At 32.4% G+C, this 18,226-nt stretch overlaps 1 protein-coding gene across 1 annotated transcript; it reads left to right on the forward strand.

Annotated features, from left to right (window-relative positions):
* The first annotated feature begins 12,312 nt into the window (after positions 1 to 12,312).
* LOC106776423 (methylsterol monooxygenase 2-2) lies at positions 12,313 to 15,529 on the forward strand. Its single transcript, XM_014663880.2, has 7 exons — positions 12,313 to 12,499; positions 13,291 to 13,428; positions 14,162 to 14,307; positions 14,439 to 14,558; positions 14,644 to 14,856; positions 14,951 to 15,031; positions 15,187 to 15,529. Exons 1-7 carry the CDS (start codon positions 12,470 to 12,472, stop codon positions 15,272 to 15,274), a joined length of 816 nt encoding a protein of 271 aa, XP_014519366.1. The 5' UTR covers positions 12,313 to 12,469; the 3' UTR covers positions 15,275 to 15,529.
* Positions 15,530 to 18,226: the final 2,697 nt, after the last annotated feature.

The following is an 18,226-nucleotide window of genomic DNA, read 5'->3' on the forward strand; positions in this document are numbered from 1 at the left end:
CCAAGCCTCCAAAATTGGTGGGGCCCACCTCTAAGAAACCCTAAAGAGATTCCACATGGCCCCCACAATTGTTTTTCTTACAAAAATGCCCCTAAAAGGGTCCAAAACACCTAATTCTAATTAAGGGCTTCTAGAAAACGAAATTACAACTTTAATAAGAATCTAAATGACTAAATGTTTAGCCTTTGATTGTGTCATGCCATATCCCAATGCTCTAGATGATGTTTCCAAAATTTCCCTGCACCCAAAAATGCAATTAATCAGCTCAGAAAATCCAAATTAGCACAATTACGAATTTCTGACCAAATTAAGCAGAATTCGGAAAACAGGGAAATAACAGACAATTAAACACAATTCCCTGGTTTATTGAAGTGTAATAAACTAAATATAGTTCAAGAAATAACGACTCATCAAACAACGACAATAACCTTGATCCCCACTAGACCCAACCTTGATCCCAACCTTGATCTCGCTAAATGTTAAGAACCAACACCCTTCGAAGAACAACCACCACCCTTTATCAGCTTCAGCTTTAGCTCAACACCCTTTCCCCAATTTCCCCAATTCTTTTACCTTTACCTTTAAAGAAACCACTGAAATCACGTGCTTCTTCAATTTTATGCATAAACAAATCATTTAAGTCCACGTCATAAACACATTATGTGCCATCTGTCTACAGCATGACAACTACTCTTGCCAACAAAGTCCATATTTAACGCCGTCTAGGGAAGTTAATGGAATGTCCTTGATTGGTTTGATTTTTCAAATTTAGGGACTAAATTGATAATTTTTAAAAAACGGGGACCTAATTGAAGAAAACCAGCAAAAATAGGGACCACTAAATGTATTTAACCATATATTTATTTGTCAAGAATTGACAATATATTATGATTAAACTGATGTATTTCTGTAACATAAGTTCTAACACGGGATAAAATATTAGATAACTGCAATTAAAAAATATATTAAAATAAATAGTGTTAATATAAGTATGAATATGATATTAGTTTATATAAATATTATTTCTTAAATCAAAAGTTCACTATTTCAATTACCTTAAGTATTATTCAAACTCATTTTGTTATATTCAAACTCATTTCGATTTTAAAAAAGAATATGTATTAACTAAATATGATTAATGTTAAGTCTCTGGCAAGTGTACCAGATCGTTATCAAGTAATATAAATGGGTAAGTCCGAGTATCGTTTTCCAAAGAACTCTTAGGCATTAACTTTCATGTAAACAAATTGCGTAAGACTTGAGAAAAGAATAAATTTGGTGGTTATATGCAAAGAACAAAAATAAACAGGCAATGCAGTTGATTCAATTGGTTTTAAGAAACTATGGATGAATGGTGTTGTTGGGGTATACAATTTCATCTTATCCACTCTCACATATCTACTCTTCTTATTTACTTCACTTATTTATCCAATTGCCATGCAAACTTTCTAGTTTACCCTTAACCCAATCCCTTGGTGAAAAGAGCCTATTATTAATTACTGGCTTGCTATCCCTAGCCTCCCCTAGTAACCAATCATGCAATGCGATCAGAAGCAAATACAATTGACCGTCCTACCCCTATCCCTAGGCGATATTGGCATAATCAAGGAATTTCTCACTAGTTTATGACATTACCGTATGTCCCCATATCGATAAAGACAAACATCTTTTACTGAATGAGTTAAACAATAAAAGCATTGAGCATAGATGAGAACCCAACAATTGATACACAAGTATATGACAAGCATATGAAATAAATAAGAATTTGAATATATGAGAGTTTCAAAAGATTACATTGTTCCCCAACAACAAAGGGTTTAGTTCACCATTGTCATGGTGAAACTAGATGAAAATAATGAAAGAATGGAAGAAATAACCCTAAACTTGGTTGATTGAAGCCTAAGCATCCAAGGAACCTCCTCAAAGGTGTGTGGAATAGCTCTGGATGTTTCTCTCTGCCAAAAGAATCCTCTTCTAATTCGCACTGAGGCTATATATAAGCCCAAAAAGATAACAGAAAGATTTACAGAATCTAGCTAAAAAAATAGACAACCGCCTAGGCGCCTAAATTCAGCGCTCAGCGGTTTGCCTTGTGCCGCTTTGACCGCTCAGCAGTCAGTTTTACCGCTGAGCGGTTTCCCTCTAATCGCTCTGAGCGCTCAGCGGACCATTCTGGTGCTCAGCGGCTTGCTTGACCCTTCTTTTCATCCTTTTTCTCCTTCTTTCATGGGTCTAAGTCCACCTTACTTCACTTCCATCTTTAATTCATCTAAAAACCCTGCAAAACAATGCAAAACAAGTATAATATCTCTAAAACCAAATTTTGACTCTCAAGAGACTCAACTAAGTGTTTTACTTGATTTAAAGCTCATTTTAAGCCATAAAAGGTGTGTTTTACTATCAAATTAAAGCATGAAAATAACGGTTTTTAGACCGTTATCAATTAAATAATGTCTAAATTTTTAAATTAGATATGAAAATGAATATGCACAATCTACATTCTCATATTATTCTTAATATTCATGTCATCTTCATATTTATTTTTATTTTAAGTTACTAAAACACTAATTATTTGGTATTATAAAATACATATACTGATTTTTCTTTGAGCCTTAATTGTGTAACTTATTAATAAAACATACATTTTGTATAATTATTGGATCTTTATTTTTGATATTTATATAATTATAATTTATTTCATTATATTTGATATTGAAAAGGATAATTATGTATTCTTTTTTACATAAAATACAAATATCATATTTTTGTTATTATAATTTTTGTGAAAAAATTATTTAATTAGTATTTGGAATAGTAGAAAGACAGATTGTGGCATCCCAATTATATTATAAAGAATATATAATATAGTAAAGGAGTCACCATGAATAATACTAGAAAGCAGTTAAGAGTAATATGATTACAGTCATCCTTAAACAATACTTAGAATTTGGAAGTGGAGTACTAAAGTTTCTCCCTGAAAATACAAGGAACTAAAAATTTTAAAACATGAAAAGATTCTACAAAATAACATGACTAAGAGAAATGAGGTCTAGTGGAATAGACTGCAGCATACCATCCCCATCAAGAGCTGTTTACAAAGTAACCTCCTCGTCATCTACTTCCATCCAAGTGGATGATCATGGCAAAAGAAAACAACGCAAACATGGCACAAACACAAGCAAGCAAGGGTGAGCTAATTATATAAAAAGCATGCAATTATACCAACATGAACATACTGGATTCAACCCAAGTATATACAAGCAAGGCAATATATACAACACAGATCCTAGCATGTTATCTTCTAGACTTGACTCATCTGGACTTTAGAATGATAGTTGAGCTATGGCGGGTCATGCACCCGTGGTGGCTTGTGATACTTAGGCTCCCCGTCTTGGGCTCCCCCGCCCTGCCACACTCACGAGGTTAGTTTGTTCCGCGTCCTGGAGCATGATGAAAGCCTCCAAGACTAAGACCTCCTGTTACTCCTCACCACATGGTCCAGTCCTCTCTACGTGAGAAGAAAGACCATTGGATAGTCAGGAAGGCCCCCAAGACTGAGCTCCTACTTTCATTCTAAAACACTAAGAATCTCACCAAGAGATTCTACACAGATAGAACTTGGTTTACCACTTGGATCGTACTTTCATCACTTTGTAATCATATACTTTTTTGCCACAATCAACATATACATAATCTCAACCATATACATTAACTCATTCATCACAAGTTATAAAAGTAACATCTCCATAAATTTAATCTAAATTTATCAATACCATAATCTTTATAATTTATTTTCAATGCCTAATTTCCTGTACAATATATGAAAAGTTGTTTCCTTTAATTCTATTATAATAGTCATATTAAATAATAATTATATTATAATATTTATATTAAACCAACATAAAGATATTCATACATATTATAATATTATAAATGATTATGAACACTTTCAGCTATATCAACATTCTCTTTTATACATATCACATATTTACTAATCCTACAAACAACTATATTATATTATATTAATAGAATTTATTATCATTCGCACATCCTCTGCATCTTTTATATATATTACTATATTATAATAATATTAAGTAACATAATTCCCTTTTTCTTCTTTAAGTTCTTTAAATAACATTGGGATGAACTAATGAAACATCTTATATCCACCTTTTATATGAAAAAAAAAAGAGCTTAAACGATATTCTAATTAATGGAAAAGAAGTATGAAAAACAATCCATTTGTTTAGAAACCAAATGATACAATTTATGTTTATTTTTCATTCACTCATCCATCTTCTATGGTACCACTTCTTCCTCCTATATAAATCAAACCTCTTTCTACAATATAACAAATAATTATGATGATGAATAATTTCTTTTATAGTTATTCACCTGTAATTTTATTTTGATTGTATTATGCAACTCATATGCATGTAAGATGTTAGTATGATTATACTATGTTGATGATAAGAATACGCCTTCTTCACTTAAGTTACTTTACTAACTCGCTTAATCAACTTACCTTCCATGTTTAAGTAAATAATANAAACATATCTCGCTATAACCACCAANTAATCATTACAAGGAACACAATCACACAAATTCAGTTAAATTTTCTTTCATTTATTTTTTCTCACCCTCCCTTTTATCCAAACATTTTGGTATTACTATTTATAATGAAATCCTATTTTTCATTGTAAATTTTTCTCAATGACACAATANGTTGTGAATAATTTTGAANTGTTTTATGATAAATTTATTTCAATGCAAAATATTAATTTTTAGTAAGATTAAAAACTGGATCATGTGAATTAATTGCGAGATAAGATAATGATATATTTATATTTTTTTAAGAATGGAGTAATAAAAAAAAAACTAATTTTGTTCTCTTAATTATTAATTATTCAAAAAATTAAATTCTCACAAAATTTTGTACGATAATTTTGTATAATTTTATTGTTACTATTTTTACTATTTACTATAATTTGACTTTAGTACTTAGCGCAACTCAATAAAATTGTGTTATAAAGCAGACTTTATTATCCATATATTCCTTTTTAATATATTTTTAAAGTTATTATTGTAAAAGTAATTAATATAATTATTTTTTTATATTAATGAATAATTTTCCTTTTTAGCTTTAAACTAATCCCAATTAATCACAAATAGTGAGAAAATCAAAATATTATAAATTTAAAATTAGTAAATATTTCTATATATATATATATATATATATATATATATATATATATATTAATATAATATATATATATATATATATATATATAATATATATATATAATATATTATATATATATATATATATATTATATATATATATATATTATATTAATATATATATATATATATATAATCTATATAATAATATAATATATTATGATACGTATTACCTTCAAATAATTTACAATGCTCTCTTAATTATGAAACTATCTGCTAAATTATTCATTACTATAGAATGCTTGCTCCCAACCTCATCTCAGTACCCAATTGGTCACCAGAGAGGGTTCAGATGTCTGAACGCATCAGACTCACCTTCGGCGCTAGCACATATGACTAGTCACAACTGACTGGACCAGGCCAGGACTGCTCTATGATCAGGGATGTGCCAGCTCAGGTTTTTAAGTCCCCTCTATCCTACCAACAAAATGCTCTCAACAAGCCCCCTATGATTTATTTAAGTCATCCAAAATGTTCTTTATACTCTAGACCTCAAATTCCCAATTTTAACATTTCACTTCATCAAATAATACACAGGAAATCAATCGCGATTCATACTTTGTACAATCAAGTTCATACCCAAACCAAATACATAAAGCAGTAACGACAAGGTCCCAACAGAACATCATATTTTTAAATTAATCATGCATAAAACACTGAAATAGGTTCAATAAAAAAAAAAATAATTAGCTCCCCTTACCTGGAAAGCTTAACAATACCACTTGTTGAGAGTGGCCGAAGACTGTACCTACACCGCGTTGAACTCACAGAACCTACCAATCACCAAATAGGCGATAGAACACAGCTCTTTGAGCTCGAATAGACAAAGAATGGAAGGAAAACACACGAGGCACAGGAAATCAGCAAAGTGGCATGCCCTAACTCAAGAATAGTGAAAGAAAAAGGGGGAAATCCACTTATCAGGCGGATTGAAGAAATGTTTGGTTCAAATCAAAGCTCTCTATGTGGGGTGAGCACCTTCAGAATCAAAATTGAACGGTTAAACTTTCTAGAATCCTAGAGAGAAGGCATAGAAAATTTTTAGGGCAAGCTTTTACAGAGAGAAGGGAAATGGCTTAATAAGAGTCTGATTTCATAATAAGTCTCCCCCCTAAGGTAAGGCAACCCTTAGCTTATGGGCCTGGCTGCCCCAAATTACAAGGCCCAATGGCTTTTTCTTTTAAAATTAAAACAGAATTATAAGGCCCTTACACAGATACAAACATTATAACAATTCTTGAAATTATCGACGAATTTTATCAACAAAAATAAATCTATCGATAAATTCAAATTATTGACAAATTTTATCAACTAATTTTTAAATCTTAATTATTAACGAATTTTACCAACGAATTTATTTTTGTTGGTAAAATTTGTCAATAATACATATTTCGTTTATCGAAAAAAATTTCATTGATAAAATCTGTCGATAATTATAAACCTTAAAAATTGTTGGTAAAATTCATTGATAATTTAAAATTCGTCAATAAAAAGAACGGTAAATTTCTTGTCCAAATATGAACATACAGACCATACTCAAACCCAATTAATACCTTAGAAGGGGATTTCTTCCTCCTTTAATTTTGTCCATGTTAAGGGCAACCTTCCTTCATTCATGCAAGCCATCACTAAAGAGTTGCTTCATCCTTGTTACAAGTTCCACTTATCTCCACCAATGTATTTTTCACTTTTGAGAATAATAAGAATTGCATTTTCTAAATCAGAAATTATTCTTCTTAAAAGTCAGTCTAGAGAATCCAAAGACTTCCTCTAGCCACCTTCCAAGCACACTTCCTATTTTTCATTCTTCCATTTTTCTCCATTGTGCTTCCATTAATGCTCTCCTCCATGATGCACTAATCATTGCTCCTTATCAGTTTCTCACGCACGCATCAACAACCACACGTCATCAATCTTACATTATTTGTGCATTGCTTTCTTGAGGTATCATTTTCACAAACCTCATTTTGGTGTCTCAAACTCATTTTCCTCGACTTCATGAGTCATTTACAGATCCAAACCCTAGTTTCTCTGCAAGCCTACAATCTCCTTCCCTATTTGCACCCCATTTCATAATTTTCTTTGATTTTCCAATGATTATCTTCACCAGCCTAGGGTTCCTTCATCATCTATATGCTTTTTCTTCCATTTCCTCCATCCTTTTCGATTTCACCTTCGATTTCACAGATTGATTTGGCTTTTTGATCGATTAAACACCTCTCCAACCTTTGTTCTTCCCTTTCTACCAAATAAACATCGCTTCTGGTCCTTCTTTGCTTTTGGGTGCAATTCTATCAATCCAATCCTGCAACACATATGATCACAATCTGGGTTAGTGCACCTTTTCTACACAGATATCAAGAGGATAAAATTTACACAATATAAAAGATTACTCCCTTTTCTCTCGGCTTGGTGCAGTTGGTACATTGAAAATATCCTAATTGCTTTCAAACTGTTCCAAGAACACTATACAGACAATTCCTTCCAAATTTAGCAATCTACCTAATCCATAAAATTGCAAGTTATAACAAAACAGTTTTAGCAAACAACTCCCATATTCAGTGGTTGCTTCTAGTTTGCTCTAACTAAACTCCCAAACAGATCTGCTCTGCACACTAAAATTCACACCAAATTCTAGTAAGGTACAAACGGAAATGGACATTAAACCAGATTCAAATAGGTGTAATTCAAAGTTGAACCAAACTGATCTAAACAACCATTCCAATTGATTAAAATCTGATCAATCCAATGAAGGAATAATGACGTGGTATAATCAGAAGTGATGCTTATGTAGTTGAAAAAACTTAACGCAACAATGAAGAAACTCAATTAAACCTGAATCAGAACACCAAAACTAGTAGAACATACGAGGCTAGTAGTTTCAACTTGTGATTAAAAGAGGCAAACACATTCAAACTTAGATCAATCAATCTAGACAAGAGTGATGTGATGCAATTCAAAAATTGGTAGTGAAAACAAGTTGATGCACAAGCCTAAGTACTCCAAACAATCAGTTTATGCAGAAATTAGTTCATGCACAAATAAGTTCATGCACAACTAACACAACTAACTAAGTGTCATGCAAGGGTATGCAATCAATCAGTTTGAACAAAGCTGCACAACTATTTTCTCAATGCAATTGGAAAAAGGATCTGAACAAAGAAAGAATGATGGTGCTAATCAGGATTCAATACAGATTTCAAAAATTGCAATCAAACCATGAAATCAACAATCACATTCAAAACATGTAATATCTCAATGATTTCAGCAAACAATTTAAAATCTTAAATGAATGCAATGTCAGTTTAAGCAAATCACAACTGCTCTAATCTGATTAATCCAATTTCTTTTCCTGCACAATGAACAGTCAAAAAGCAGTTAGATGAACAATGAATTCTTTCTTTCAAATGCAAAGGAATTAGGCTAAGTCAGCCTCATTAATCTCACAACACTCAGTTTTCTCTTTAAAAATTTAAAGCACACAAAGGAAAGGTTTGGAAGGGAGATTCTCCCTTGGTAGTTCAAGGTAGGAGAATCTTTCAGACCACCACCACTAAGATGCTACCAAGCACACAAACTTTCTTTCAAATTCCAGAAACTAGAGTAGACAACTTCTCAAACAAGAACGGGCTAGGCTAAGGCAATGTATTTGACAGAACAAGACAACCACAAGCAATGGATTTAACAACACAGCAGAACAACTATTCTACACAGACTCTAGATCAGATTGCAAAAGCAAATAAAAGCTTCAATTAAAGAATGACAGATTAGATTTCTCATGCAATAGACAAAACTAGGAGAGCCAGTAATGACTAACAAGAAACAAGCTACTTAGAACAGAAGGCACACATACTGAACCTACCAAAGGATCTAAAATAGATTAAGAAAGCAAATAAAAGTTACAAAGATTTTCTCAAAGGCTAGACGATGCAATAACAAGATAATTTTGGCAATGTAAGAATATGTGCAGTTATTGTTATTATTCTCTTCTTCATGCAATTATATATAGGCAATTTCAAGAAAGATCTGTTACTTAGAAGCATTGACTTTGATATAAGTGATATAACCTTTTGTATGAGGTCAAATGTTATTTTTCTTTTACATAGGGTGCTTTTTTGGTGTATGGATTGGTCAAACATAAAGCAACGAAGAAACATTCCTAGAATGTCTTTGTATCTCTTAATGTTTTTCTAACTCAATGTAGAACTTTTGAATAAAACATTTGTCTTTGATGGATCTACACAAATAAAAAGAAACTAAACAACAAATAAAAAATATTATATATACATTAGCTTTAAAACATTAGACGTTTATTCTAACATTTAGCATAGTTCGTATACTATAGTGCTTAACATAGTCTGTTTATTATAATGTTTAAGATGATTTGTTCTCTATATCTGATAAATGGGGTCCAAGCTCAATACCAAATCACCCATTACCCGTTGAATGGCTATGAAGATGCAACAAACCTTGAAAATCTATCTCAAGAAGGACAAGTCCTATTTGCACACTTCAAATGGAAGCTAGAAGACCAACAACAAGGTCCAACAAAGTCCATAGTAGCCCATGTGCAAGGATAAAAGGCATCAAAGTTATGAAGAAACTCAACGGGTAGTGTTGAGCGCATACCCTCGGGCGCTCAACGCCAATGTCTTTCTTTTACTCTTTTCTAGCATGTGTATTTGGTACTTCTATTACTTTCCAACATTATTTCCACACGTGGACACGTGGCTTGAGATCCACTTTTGCAGGCTAATCATCGACACTGTGTGACTTAGCCATGGTAGGTGAATTTCTTGTAAATTCACCATTTTCCCCTTTGTAACCTCACTTTTGGAATATAGTATAATTATGCTGATGCATTTGATCAAGCTTTTCTCTACACCGAAAGTCACTCCCCGTGCTTCCTCCAATACCCCTCTAGCTTCCATTGATGGTGGGCCATCCTAGCTAGAGCCATTCTCCCAAACAACACCTCCTCCACAAACAACCTCCATTAAGCTTTCATTTTCGTTGCTGCTTTACAATATTGCTTCGTGCTCACTACTCCATTGATGAATAGTCCAGAATGAAGCTATCAATATCTTTTAGCATAATGTATTACCCTTAGGATATTGTTTGAACATATATTTGTTTTAGCGCGCTATCTTACACAATCTATTTGATATAACTATTTTATTAGATGCTTTTGTTAAACTTCAAATTAAAAGATTGCTAGACAGTTTTACCTTAACTGTTAGAAGAATGAAAGTGAGTGATTTTATGGTTTATGATTGAGGAGTGAAAAACTCAAACATTTTTCTTCTTTAAGTTCTTTAAATAACATTGGGATGAACAAATGAAACATCTTATATCCACCTTTTATATGAAAAAAAAAAGAGCTTAAACGATATTCTAATTAATGAAAAAGAAGTATGAAAAACAATCCATTTGTTTAGAAACCAAATGATACAATTTATGTTTATTTTTCATTCACTCATCCATCTTCTATGGTACCACTTCTTCCTCCTATATAAATCAAACCTCTTTCTACAATATAACAAATAATTATGATGATGAATAATTTCTTTTATAGTTATTCACCTGTAATTTTATTTTGATTGTATTATGCAACTCATATGCATGTAAGATGTTAGTATGATTATACTATGTTGATGATAAGAATACGCCTTCTTCACTTAAGTTACTTTACTAACTCGCTTAATCAACTTACCTTCCATGTTTAAGTAAATAATACAAACATATCTCGCTATAACCACCAAATAATCATTACAAGGAACACAATCACACAAATTCAGTTAAATTTTCTTTCATTTATTTTTTCTCACCCTCCCTTTTATCCAAACATTTTGGTATTACTATTTATAATGAAATCCTATTTTTCATTGTAAATTTTTCTCAATGACACAATATGTTGTGAATAATTTTGAATTGTTTTATGATAAATTTATTTCATTGCAAAATATTAATTTTTAGTAAGATTAAAAACTGGATCATGTGAATTAATTGCGAGATAAGATAATGATATATTTATATTTTTTTAAGAATGGAGTAATAATAAAAAAAACGAATTTTGTTCTCTTAATTATTAATTATTCAAAAAATTAAATTCTTACAAAATTTTGTACGATAATTTTGTATAATTTTATTGTTACTATTTTTACTATTTATTATAATTTGACTTTAGTACTTAACGTAACTCAATAAAATTGTGTTATAAAGCAGACTTTATTATCCATATATTCCTTTTTAATATATTTTTAAGGTTATTATTGTAAAAGTAATTAATATAATTATTTTTTTATATTAATGAATAATTTTCCTTTTTACCGTTAAACTAATCCCAATTAATCACAAATAGTGAGAAAAACAAAATATTATAAATTTAAAATTAGTAAATATTTCTACAAAAAATAAGCTTTAAATATATCTAAACCCACATATTTATCTATAAATTTGAATCTGGACAAAATATCTAAATATTAGCTTTAAACTGAACTTTATAAGATCCAATTGACAAATAACGAGTTGAAAAATAGAAATAATTTTATTTATTTCTTAAAAAGAAATAAATTTTTATTCTTTATCCTTATCATATTATAACTTACACAGGTTGAATAGTCAAACTTTCACTTTCCAAACTTATATTTCCAATCTTAGATATGTTTTTCACATACTACTATCTTCGTCATTGGCCATAAAGGACTTGCCTCTCCCAGCCTTCTAAACTACCATTCTTTCAATTTCTGTCCATATGTTTTGATAATTTCAAATCTTTATTAAATAATTTATTTTATTACAAATTTAAAACATAATTCACAATTACAATTTTCATACAAAAATTTTAACATATTTTTAAAATAGGTAAATGAAATAAAGTTTTTGATAAGATAAAATTAATGTTTACATTAACTAATTTATAAATACTGTGTAAGTGTAAAAAGAAAGTATTAAAAATGTAATTTACAAGGTGGCATGATTATTGGTTATTACAGTCTGTCTTCACTTGTTTGGTTCTGTCGCCTTTTGCTCTCTTCTCATTTATACACATAACGCAACCTCACACCACAAAGCAACTCTGCATCCACTCTCTCCCACTCTCTCTCTCTCTCTCTCTCTCTCCGTCTCTCTCTCTTTCACTTTCTCGCACGCACACAGACATTGTCTTCTCACAAATCTCTCTTTCTCTCTCTATATCTCTCGCTTTCTCTCTCACCGCCTCTCGTCTATGGCTTCGCTTCTCGAATCTGGCTGGCAGGTTCTCCCTTTTCATTTTCTTGAATTGTCGACGCTTTTTTGCTTCCGTTAGCTTTTTCAATTCTACCGAAGGATTCGTCCTTTGATTTAATCTATGCTACTTCTCTGTTTCTTGATGTAGATGAAGGGAGCGTGTACATTATTGGCTTTGTTTAGGAATCATAAACGGTGCTTGCTTGATTGATTGATTTATTGATTGATTGTGTTCTTGATACTATGCCTAATGATGCCTCATTGCTGTATTTGGAACTTTAATTGTTCCTGTAGATCATTGTAGTGTATTTCATTTTTTAAATTATGCTTTTCACTTTCTGCTCCTGATTTGTGTTGCCTCGTCGTTATCGCCACGTGAAATAGATTCCTGGAGTTTGTGCGGACTGTGTTGACGTATCCAGTGCTCTGTTTGATTTTTGGATGCGTATGTGTTAATGTGTTAATTTTTGAAAGAGTTTGGTAATCCGCTTATACTTATGAAATATTCCCCTGCTTGTCATATTAGGTTTGGAATATAAAATGCATTTTTTCAATTTTCAATATTTAGCTTGTAAAGCAAATGTTAGTGAAGGGACCTTTCCTTGCTGGAACACATAATTTAGCATGTTCACGGACGTCATTTCACTTGCATTGTTGGTTTTTTGGCCTTTTGGCTTTAGACTCTTTGCGGTCCTGTAGATTGCATGGTTACATAGATTGTACTGTTTACCGAAAGTGGAATTGATGTCTGGTCCTTTTCGCTTTTTTGGGAATACCATTCTCTCTCTTACTTAATCTCTCGCTCTCTTTGTGATGCAGTACTTGATCACACATTTCAGTGACTTTCAACTGGCGTGTTTGGGAAGTTTCTTTCTACATGAGAGTGTTTTCTTCTTGTCTGGACTTCCCTTTATATGGCTTGAGAGGGCAGGGTGGATGAGCAACTACAAAATTCAGGTCTGCTCTTGTTGATGGTTGTTGTTATCTCAATGTTGGATGATTCCTCATTTTGTTCTGCAAAATGGAAATCCAGTACCTTTTGCTGCTTTTCTATTTAAAATGAGCATCAGTCATGGCAAAAGTAAACTGCTCCAATATTGTTTGCTTTGACTTGATATACGTGTTCCTTCCCTTGCACTATTCATTTCAATTATTCCCTTTACATTGTTTCCTTTGTGCTGAGAACAATGCTGTCCTGGTCTGTCCAAGTGAAGAATTCCCTAGAGATTTCGGTTTTCAATTTCTTTTTCCTTATTTGTATGGCTTACATGTTTGATGTTCTAACAATGCTTTTTGGTATTGACGCCCGCATTTGGATTGGCTGATTCAAACAAAACATGTTTATTCAAAATATTTAACACAATTTTCTTAGACATGTTCATGCAATGTTTGGATGATGTAATTTAACCTCCCTGATAATGGTAGAAATGATAATTTTTTTCCCATTTTCATTTGTAAATATGTAGCTAAATTTTTTTATCAGCCGTAAATATGCAAAATTTAGTGAAAAGAAACTAGAAGTTAAATTTTGCCTGGTCTTGATATGCAATCAATTTTCTTGCTTTTATTGTATGGCACTTAGTATGGTTACTCATTAGTCCTCTTTCCCTTGGCCCTTTTTTCTGTACCTGTGGCCTCGTTCAATTAGTGAGTAAGATTTACTGTTGTTGCTAATCTTCTTTTCTTGCAGGCAAAAAATAATAGTCCTGCAGCTCAGGAGAAATGCATTGTTCGCCTGTTGCTTTACCATTTTGGTGTCAATCTACCTGTTATGATTTTTTCATATCCCGTTTTCTCATACATGGGCATGCGCAGCAGTCTTCCCCTACCGTCCTGGTACATTCAGGTTCTTTTGAGCACTGTCATTATTCTAAACATAGGAGTCCTGTGTTAGGAGCTCTCAAAGTAAATATGTCTGGAATGTTCTTCTATTAAGCTTATTTTGCAAGATTGGGTTTTTTCTGCAGGAAAACAGTTCTAACTCAAATAATCTTTTACTTCATTTTGGAGGACTTTATATTCTACTGGGGACATAGAATATTGCACACAAAATGGCTATACAAGCATGTGCACAGTGTTCATCACGAGTAAGTTTATTTTTGTGTAATGGATTTTACCTTTTATTATATTTCTTATCCATAGACTACTATAGGGTTTTGCAATATTGTGAAGGTATGCTACACCGTTTGGTCTTACTTCTGAATATGCTCATCCTGCGGAGATACTTTTCCTTGGGTTTGCTACCATTTTTGGTCCTGCCATCACTGGGCCCCACTTGATAACTCTCTGGTTATGGATGGTTCTGAGAGTCCTAGAGACAGTTGAGGCACATTGTGGATACCATTTTCCATGGAGTCTTTCGAATTTCCTTCCGTTGTATGGGGGGTGAGTGTGAATTTCCTTCTCCTGCTCTAGACACCAGCCATTTGGTTTATTCTGCTATTGTGCCTATTGTTAAACTTTGTATCATCACTTTCAGAGCTGATTTTCACGACTATCATCACCGTTTGCTGTACACGAAGTCTGGAAATTATTCTTCGACTTTCACTTACATGGACTGGTAAGTATTGAGCATGTAGCTCTTAAAGAATTATTTTTGTTTCATGATGGTTAGAATCTAAAGTGGCTTACTAACAGATTGTGATGCATTAATGCCCTGAAATATTTGTAACTGACATACTGACAATGGTACACGACATTTTTCTGTCGTATTAGGATATTTGGAACTGATGTAGGCTACAGAAAGTTGAAAGCATTGAAGAGCACACAAATTGAAGACGGTAGCGAGCTAAAGAACAATTAGAATAAAATTTTTGGGAATATCTGGGATGATTAGAAAGTTGATTTGCAACTTAAGGGCATATTTGAAAAATGCCCTATCAAATCCTTATGTGTTCTTGTGTTATTGTATTAGCTGGTCTTGTCTACAAGGTGTTGGTGGCTTTTTCTGGACATTCATGCCCTGTTATAAAAAACTTCATTAGTGACAGTGATTTCAATTTTGGGATGTTTCCCATTGGTGATCCAATATTCTTGATAATGCCCAAATTTCTCCTTACGCAGATGAATGTTATTTGTTTGATATAAAAATCATGTGAATTGAATGGAGTAAGTGGCAATGGAGACAGAAGATAACCTGGTACCCACCGACAATCTGGATAAATTGATCCTTATCGATTTGTTGATATTCTTTAAGTCTTGAATGTTTTTTCTCACAATCGAAATAGGTGAGACAATGTGCCTGAAAGTTTTTCTTATTAAAATACTAGGAAAGAGCACTAGTGGCTGCTTAGCCTGCTTGGGTATACTCCTCATAATGAAAGCAAGTCCGGAGAAAAATGAACACAAATTTGTTATTTTTAACAAATGAGCACAATTAATTGGCTTTCTTTCTAGGGGTTTTGTTAAGGTCACTACTGCAACATATTTGCTTTGTTTACTCATGACAAGCTTTCAATTTGAATCATTTGCTATCTACTATTAAGAAACAAAGTATATTATTTACAGGTTTAGAAAAAGTTCTTGTATTGTCAAAATTTTAAAAGCAATTAATGTATTTTTTTAAAATAATTATTATGAGTGTTCGTGTAATTTAATTTCTTAGTGTTGAAGTTACGGTGGGTTTTGAGAAATGGAAGGCAAGTTGGTCAAAAAGGTCAAATAGATGTTGTGATGCTAATATGAAGGATCCCATGATTCCTTCATATGAGCTATTTTTCATTTATAAATTTTATTGTTGTAAAAATGGGTAACTCAAACTCGATCCATCACGGGTTGGTTATTTAATAAGCTAACTCAATCTGACTTATTTATTAATGAGTTGAAAAAAATTAGAATTCAATTTGACCTACCACAGGTTGATTAGTTAAACAAATTGACTAATTACCTTATTTAATTACGAGTTTTTTTTTTCAAATCCAAAAAAAAAATAAATTACAAAGTTTTTGTAATTGAAATCTAAATAAATTTCGTTCAAGTGATTTTAAACTCCAAAGACAATCCAAAAAGAAAAAATAAAGTATCATAATCCAAAAGCAAGCAAACAAATATGTTTCTAATATTGATCATATTTTTGTCACTTATCTACTTATAAGATTAGAGTCTTTGAATGGATAAGTCTATTATATTTTTCTCTTTTCAAACATCTTTTTCTTTATTCCATCTACAATCCAATAAAAAAAATGTTAACTAATAATATTGAAACACAAAGTAACAAATAATTAAATTAAATTAAAGGGTTTATGAGTCAACTCGACTTACCATGAATTCAACTCGGATGAGTTGGGTTCTAAGTGAGTCTGTTTGAAAATTGGTCCGAAATTACATTTTTCTCAAACTCAACCCGATCTAAACTCGTCCATGATGGGTCGGATTAGGCCATGGGTTCTATTTGGAAGTTGCTCCCTCCACCACCCCCAAGTGCTCCCTGCACCTCCCCAAGATTTTTTTTAAGGGTTAAATATGCTTTTAGTCCCTGAAGTTTCACTGATTTTTGGGTTTAGTCCCTGTATGAAACATTGAAGGCATTTGATCCTCTTAGTATGAAAACTCTTATATTTAGTCCCCAATTTTGGACGGCGTCAAGTTTTTGCTTAGGTGTCAAATGGTCGTGCCACCTATTCACTGTTCACTCTGCTACGTGTTGGTTTATGAAGGTTTGGATTGAAATTTGCACATGTTCAATTATCTGATTATGAATTAGCTTACGAATTAGGACAAAGTGAATTTTTGCAATTGGGGAAAACTTCTTCTTCGACTTCGACAAGCACTATTCAAGTGGGAGATAGTGGTCTTCAAGAGGTAAGCGTGATTAACCTACAAACTTCCCTCACCAAAGGGTGCCTAAATTCATCCTCACCAATTTCAATTCTTGCAATACTTTCTCTCTGTTGTTAGTTGCTACCACGAAAGGAAGTGATAAACTCAAGACTATTATCATCATCACTAAACCCCTCCCCTTCTTCACTCTCTTCTTCTTCTGCCCCATCACAAACACTCGCAACAAAACTTAAGCTTTCCTGAAAATCAGTACCCGTTTTCCCCAAACCACCGTTGAAATTCCTAATGTCACTGCGTTTACCCTCACTTTGATATCTGAGACCAACGGTTGAATAAGAAGCAGAAAGAACAAAATGTTTTGCAGAAAAAAGGGTCAAAGCAATAGAGGCGAAATGTTTATCACGAAAATTGGAAGCCAAAAGTTTTGCCAGTAAATAATAATTGAACCTTAGAAATGACATCAGTCAAATGTTTGGGAACTGATTAAAGGTATTGAGTTTGTGAGAGATGAGGAAGAAAAGGAAAATGTGAAAATCAACAATACCTTTCTCTTGGACGGAAGATGGAAGAAGAAGTGACTAGAGAAATTCATGAAAATGGAATCCGACAATTTGAAGAAGGGAAATTGAAAGAACAATATTTTTGAAACAGATGAAATGAAGATGAGAAATTTTAAATAGCTATTTTTTTTACTGTATACATCTTGCTCACCAATGTCAACATCTTGCTCACCAATGTATACATCTTGACCTACAAGGAGCTCGGTTGTACCATAAATAAAGAGGAATCGACCTGTGTCAATGGAAAAAAAATCTTTCGTCGGATGAGCCTAATTCCGCTTTAGAAAAAGGTTCACATCCGGTGNGGTGGTTGTTTTTTCATACCTAGTGAGGCCAGGAAAAGAAAGAGACTCATAAGCAAAATAGACTCGCATGACTATTCAACTTCCACTCGCTGGCTTGATTTGTTACTTGAT

Source organism: Vigna radiata, chromosome 2, assembly GCF_000741045.1.
Source record: "Vigna radiata var. radiata cultivar VC1973A chromosome 2, Vradiata_ver6, whole genome shotgun sequence".
Lineage (NCBI taxonomy): Eukaryota > Viridiplantae > Streptophyta > Magnoliopsida > Fabales > Fabaceae > Vigna > Vigna radiata.

Excerpts from the sequence above, each read along its gene's own strand:
- LOC106776423 (XM_014663880.2), top strand. The coding sequence starts at position 12,470 with ATGGCTTCGCTTCTCGAATCTGGCTGGCAG. Across the intron at positions 13,429-14,161 it reads TGAGCAACTACAAAATTCAG|GCAAAAAATAATAGTCCTGC; the intron begins GTCTGCTCTTGT and ends CTTTTCTTGCAG. Across the intron at positions 14,857-14,950 it reads TTCCTTCCGTTGTATGGGGG|AGCTGATTTTCACGACTATC; the intron begins GTGAGTGTGAAT and ends CATCACTTTCAG.